The 6,710-nt window shown below is 30.9% G+C and overlaps 1 protein-coding gene across 1 annotated transcript in view; it reads left to right on the top strand.

Annotated features, from left to right (window-relative positions):
• The first annotated feature begins 255 nt into the window (after positions 1 to 255).
• Positions 256 to 6,710, top strand: part of LOC113363059 (N-acetylgalactosamine kinase-like) — a 27,150-nt gene continuing 20,695 nt past the window's right edge. The window contains 6 exon segments of the mRNA XM_026605547.1: positions 256 to 340; positions 1,714 to 1,863; positions 2,484 to 2,651; positions 3,445 to 3,736; positions 4,008 to 4,116; positions 5,350 to 5,507. Coding sequence (XP_026461332.1) covers positions 1,727 to 1,863; positions 2,484 to 2,651; positions 3,445 to 3,736; positions 4,008 to 4,116; positions 5,350 to 5,507 — 864 coding nt within the window. The 5' untranslated portion in view covers positions 256 to 340; positions 1,714 to 1,726.

Here is a 6,710-nt window from a genome sequence, read left to right as displayed (position 1 = left end):
AATACATATGAATCGAAATAAATGTCTAAAATGACATTTTTAGTAGACGTGTATAGTAAAAGACACATGAAATAAATCGGCTTTGGTAATAGAATTATATATAAATATATCGGTTCATAACGTTTGTTTATGATTTTTTTTATCTGTGATCATGTGCAGATAAAATTCTGCAATTAATTATATGAGGTATTAAGTTTATTGACGTGTACAGATTAAATAACCTAAGATTATCTAAGATTTTTTTTTGAAGATTGCTTTTATCTCAAATCAATAATGACTTGGTATTAATTTCAGTCTGTGGTGTTTTTGTAAACGTTAAAGGTGGTTTTACTAAAAAAAGGTAATGTTGAATTAATATGAATTTTTTATATATACTATAATTTAGACTATATATTACTATAGTATACTATATATACTACTACGACTAATTTATACTATATATATACTATAATTTATACTTATAATTTTTTATATACATAATATCATTCATGATTCGTATCTAAATTTTTTAAACCTAATTAAAAACGATTAATCCTTTAATTTTGTGTGTATATATGTAATAATATATGCACATCCATATATGTGCTTATATGTATGTTTTTGTATATACACTATATACATGTACTTGCGTATATGTTCGTGTATATAATTATATGTACATGAATATATAGATATATGCATATGTATGTATGTGTATGTAGGTGTGCATATGTATGTGCATATATATATATATACATAATATTTCTCAACATTTACTGAAGGAACACATTCCCTTTTTTTGTAAATTACCAATACAAGAGCCATAAAAAATTATTTTTGCCTAAATTCCCTACATATCCCTTACATCTGGCCGACCTAACTTCACATCAGTGTGTTAAAGTCTTGTGAAGTCGAAATATTTACAAATATCCTCAAAAAAAATCGAATGTTATTAACAAAAAATATTAGTGATATGGATATATAATTTTTTAGGTAAATAATTTTTGCTTCTCAATTTTATATAAAACCTTTTTTAGTTAATTTTATTACTCTTTACTCTGGTACATAATCCATTCCTTTGTAATTTTTCTAAATAATCTGTAATGAGCATCACTAATTGATGTTAATCAATAGTTTTAAAAAACATTGTCTTTGACAGAATAAACCTGATGATGGAACATATCTAGTTCCGAAACGTCGTTATTAAACATCTTCAAAAAACAAATTGTTTTTTATTATTGGATTTACTGTTCGGAAAGGAAACAATCAATATATTCTAAAAATCCAGGACTTATCTATTGAATATATATAAACAATCAATATTTTGAAATTGAAACATTTAAAATTGTCATAAGTATAAATATAGCATTTTTCAATTATAACGTTCACTTTTCGAAGAAGTATGAACATGAATGAAACTAATAATAATAATAATGTGTCTCCCATTAATATTTTATATTAGACTCAATTAGATTCTGTACTTTAATTTAGCCTAATAATTTAGACGTAGAACTGTCCTGAATAATAATAAAATTGGATTAAAACTCAAACAACTCATTAACCTAACCTTATTTGACAAATTTAGAAATTTTCCAAAATATTAAATCTATATTAATTTATTTCTATTTATTATTATTAACTCTAATATTGTTTATACACATATATTTATTTCATTTCAATTATAATTTTGTATTGTTTATTTAATTAATTTCATATTATTTATTTATCTTTCAGACATCTTAAAAAAATGACAGGTGACAGTTTGGCAACCGTCAACGTGAAGTTCGTTAAAGAAGTAACGGACGCGCGAATTTTGAATTTGATTCAACATTTTGAAAACAAATTTCGCGAGAAGGCTGATTATTTTGTTAGAGTACCTGGACGGTTAGTAAATATAAATAAATACACACACACACACATATATATATATATATATATATACCTATTAATAATATTATGATATATTTATTAATATAACAAAACTCTGGAAAGTGATGTTTTGTCCTTATCCCGGTTATTACACTTTTTAGCATAAGATACGTTTTTGGTTTGGTTTCTAGAAAACCATCTTAAGGGGGATTTATTTTCATTAACTTTATGTAGGATAAGTTATTGTAATCGTCCAAAAATCGATTTCAGAAGTTTCTGAACATTTTGGCATACCTTAGAAAAATGGATGTTATGCTTATTTATCTATGGATGTATGTGTGTGTGAGTATGTATGGATACAATTTTTCGTCCACGTTTTCGGGCGCACGGATTAACCGATTTGATTGATTCAAAAAGCATTTGTGCACACACACACATACATCCATTTTTTCTAAATAAGGTATGCCAAAATATTCAGATACCTTTGAAACGTAAAGATATGTAAAAATTTACATTTTTGATTCTTTTTTTACTACGGGAAGTTCCAGGAATTTGCCTTAAAGCAAGATGCCATACACCACTAGTTTTTATTATATTTATAGATTTAATCATGATATTTTTATTTTTTATTCCAGTGTAAATTTAATAGGAGAGCACATAGACTATTGCGGATATGCAGTTTTACCAATGGCCTTATCTCAAGACATTATTGTTGCTTGCAAAACTACCAACGACAACAACATTTATCTGAGTAATGTTGATGAAAAATATCAGAGCTATAATTGCCGAGCTGATGATATAAAGTAAGTATAATCATCCAAAATAATAAAAGAACTAACATTTCTTATCAGGTCCTACACTATTTGTATATATAAATTATAGATTTGTTTTTATTTGTTGTATCTCTTTTAACTTTTAAACCACTTGATTAGTATGGATGAAAATTAAATAAATTAAATAATTTGTCTAACAACAAAAGACTCTACAACAACTCAGTATACTCAAAAACAGCAGTTTAACAAGCATGATTGATGCTCTGTGCATGAGTTGATGCACAGATAAATAAAGATGGACTGAGTTAGTGCTTAGTGAACTCTTTTACATTAAACTACTTTTCATGTTTCACAAAATAGTTTTTTTTTACTAAAATAAAGCTGACACAATCTTCTACATTCTTCTTCCCCAACACAATCACCTACGACCACCAATTATAACCAAAAATCTAATAAAACCATCAACTTCCTAAAGAGCAATTAGTAAAAACTGGTACATATATATAAGTCACCAATATAGGGACGATTTTTGATATTTTATTCTATAACTGAAAAACTTTTTTTCATGGCTGAAAGCTGACAAAATTCTCTACATTATTCTCTCACAATTTGGTCACCTACAACCACAAATTATATCCAAAAATCTAACAAAACCATCAACTTTTTACAGCATAAATAGTAACCAAAACTGATATACTTTTTTATATTCAAATCTGTAGTTTATAAAGTTATTTCCATAGCTAAAAACAAATTAAAGCTGACAAAATCCTCTACATTCTTCTTCCCTACCATCAAAAATTTACACCATCAACTTCTTTCTCAGAATTTCCAACGAGCGTCCACTATGGTACGACTACGTCCTATCAGGCATCAAAGGAGCCCTGGACGAATTCTCAAGCCTCAAGTCTACAAAATCTACAACCAATGGCCATGGTGAATCCAATGGTGGCTCCAATGGTGGTTCCAATGGTGACAATGGTGTCCTTCAAAACCATGGTGCAGAGTTCCAAGGAATCAAATTGGCTTTTTCTGGTACCGTACCACCTGCAGCAGGGTTGTCCAGCTCAAGTGCACTTGTTAGTGCAAGTTTGCTGTCTGTTGCATATTTTTTGAAGGTAAATAATAAATGAAAATGCTATTTTAAAGTATACCTTCTGAATAATTTTCCTAAGTACTTCATTGACATTATTACAAGATATATAATATATAATTAAACAATTTGCAATCAAATTTGTTGTCAAAAATCAATCTAAATCAATTTGAATGACAAAAATGGTGCTGAGTAGAGATGGGACAGGAGCTGATCTTCTAATTTTATCATACGATAAGTTTTCCCACTTTCCTATATATACATATGTGTTTTGTTAATTTTTATTATTTTTTCAGCTAGATTTAAATCGCCAAAAATTGGCAACACTATCAGCAATATCCGAAAGGTATGTCGGGACGTTAAGTGGAGGAATGGATCAAGCAATTGCCTTTTTAGGACAAAAAGGTAATTAAGAATGTAGAGAATTTTATCCAGGCCCATGGTGTCAGAAAAGTGTCCAAGTTCTGTTAACTGCTCTTTCCTTCTCTGTCTTACGCTTTCATTTTCCTGTTTTTCTTTAATAGTATCACCAGTAGTATAATATCACCTGCATTCTTCTGTCAGCTTTTTTTACCTCCCATGGCAGGCTTGTCCCAATATTTGTCTGATCCAGAGTTCTTTTTTTATTCCATTCACAAGTACTTCTTCATGTGGTCCACATAGGTATATTTTAACTTCTTCAGGAACACACATCAAAACTTAGAATATTAGTCTTTTTTTCACAAAGTCTTTTTTACATTCACCAGGAACATATATTTAACTCCTCATGCAGTTCCTTACAATGCCCATGTATTTGAAACAATATATCTTTATATAAGTTTTCATTCCAGTTCCTTAAAGTTTTTGTCTCTAATCAGTGCAGAGTGGTATTCTATAAGTTTGGTTGTTAGTAGAGTTCCTTTTCTCGGAATCCACGTCTCTGATCCTTTTAATTATATGTTCTTTCTTCATTCGGTCACCACATATCATTAGAGAAGTTATCTTCTTCTTCTACAGAGCAGCGTTTTACCAGTTGCGACTACAAGTCAAGATTCAGTAAAGTCCTTTCTATCTTATTCAGCAACGCATTTGGAAATTCTCGGTGAATTTCCTTGGAAATTCCTTATCTCATATCACTAAGTGCTTTATTAGTTTGTTCATCAGTAGAATTCCCTTTCTCTTTTTCTCTCCAGGATGTGCCTCCTACATCAACTCAACCCCTTGACTGCCAAATGAGGAAATGAGGCTACGTTCGTAATCGCCCACTAAATAGTAGAGTTTCTTTCCTCAGAATCCTTTATATAATCTCCAGCAGCACGAAACTTTCCGTAGTTCCTTAGAATCTGTATATCTGATCAGTACACATTGGAATTTTATCAGTTTGGTCATTAGTAGAGTTCCATTTCTCTTTTTTTCCCAGGTTGCGCCTCCTATATCGGGTTCAACCACCTGACTGCAAAGGCAGTCGCGTTGCCAAATGAGGCCGCCTTCGTGATCGTCGCCCAGTTACAAGTAGAGTTTCTTTCCTCAGAATCCTTTATATCATCTCCAGCAGCACAAAACTTTCCATAGTTCCTTAGAATCTGTATATCTGATCAGTACACATTATAATTTCATCGGTTTGGTCATTACTAGAGTTCCATTTCTCTTTTTCCCCAGGTTGTGCCTCCTACATCGAGTTCAACCCCCTGACTGCACAGGCAGTCGAGTTGCCAAATGAGGCCACCTTCGTGATCGCCCACAGTCTGCACGAGGCGAACAAGGCGGCTAACCAAAACTATAACATCAGGGTCATTGAGTGTCAATTGGCCAGTAAGGTAATTGCATCAATTCCGAAACATTATTCTTTTTTTTTCTCAATGCAATTGATTTGATTAATTAATTTCCAACAGATTATTGCAAACATCAGAACCTTTCCTGGAAAGAAATCCAGACCCAAAACAACTCCAAGATGCCTTGAAAATAGATTTACCCCAAATGATAACTTTATGTGACCAAATATTAACAAAGAAATTTACAGTCGAGAAGATATTTGTGAACTTTTGGAAATATCCCAAAAAAGCTTTTTAGAAAACTTGCTGACACCAAAAGTCAGAAACTTGCTGTTTGAGTTCAAATTGAGACAGAGGGCACTCCATGTATTTAATGGTAACGTATAAAATAATAAATTAACATAAAATGAATTATTATATATATATATATATATATATATATATATATAAGTCGGGTTTTCCTTCCTGATGAAATAACTCCAGAACGCACGAACCGGTTTCGACAATTTTGCATTCGTTGGAAAGGTCTCGGGCTCCGCAAGGTTTATAGCTAAGAAAACTAGTAGTGCATGGCATAGTGCCCTAATGCAAATTGCTGGAACTTCACGCACCGTAATTAAAATTTCGAGTAATGAAAATAATCAACAATTGTTTAAAATAATTTCAAATAGATTATCTACATATATATATATATATATATATATATAAAAGTCAGGTTTTCCTTCCTGACGATGTAACTCCAGAACGCACAATTCGTTGGAAAGGTTTCGGGCTCCGCAAGGTTTATAGCTAAGAAAATTAGTTGTGCATGGCATCGTGCCTTAATGCAAGCTGCTGGAACTTCACGCACCGTAATTAAAAATTCGAGTAATGATATTAGTGAGAATTATCAGAATTATGCTTGGTTAAGGGGGGCGATACATGTAATCGCCTTAATTTTTACCATTTTTTGAGGACTTTTTAAACTGGGAAGGAATGATTGAATCTTTTTGAACTTTTTTAGGGTTATTTATTATATATTAAAATACACAAAAAAAATTTTTTTTTTTTTTTTTTTTTTTTAAATGGCTGCCGTAAAAATAAATCTGCCAAGACCCTCTCGGAAAACGCCATCAATTTGCGGGCGTTCTCACTTTTCGTACGGTGATCTGAATTTAAAAAAAATAGTTTGTACGTGTTCATAAAACATATATCTTCTAGTTAAACCAAAAAAAAAATAAAAAAGTCACAAAAATCGTAAATTGGCAC

This window comes from Ctenocephalides felis, unplaced genomic scaffold, assembly GCF_003426905.1.
Source record: "Ctenocephalides felis isolate EL2017-DRISC unplaced genomic scaffold, ASM342690v1 CF-g0.4_SCAFFOLD_00845, whole genome shotgun sequence".
Taxonomy (NCBI): domain Eukaryota; kingdom Metazoa; phylum Arthropoda; class Insecta; order Siphonaptera; family Pulicidae; genus Ctenocephalides; species Ctenocephalides felis.
This window is presented reverse-complemented; position numbering and strand designations above follow the sequence as displayed.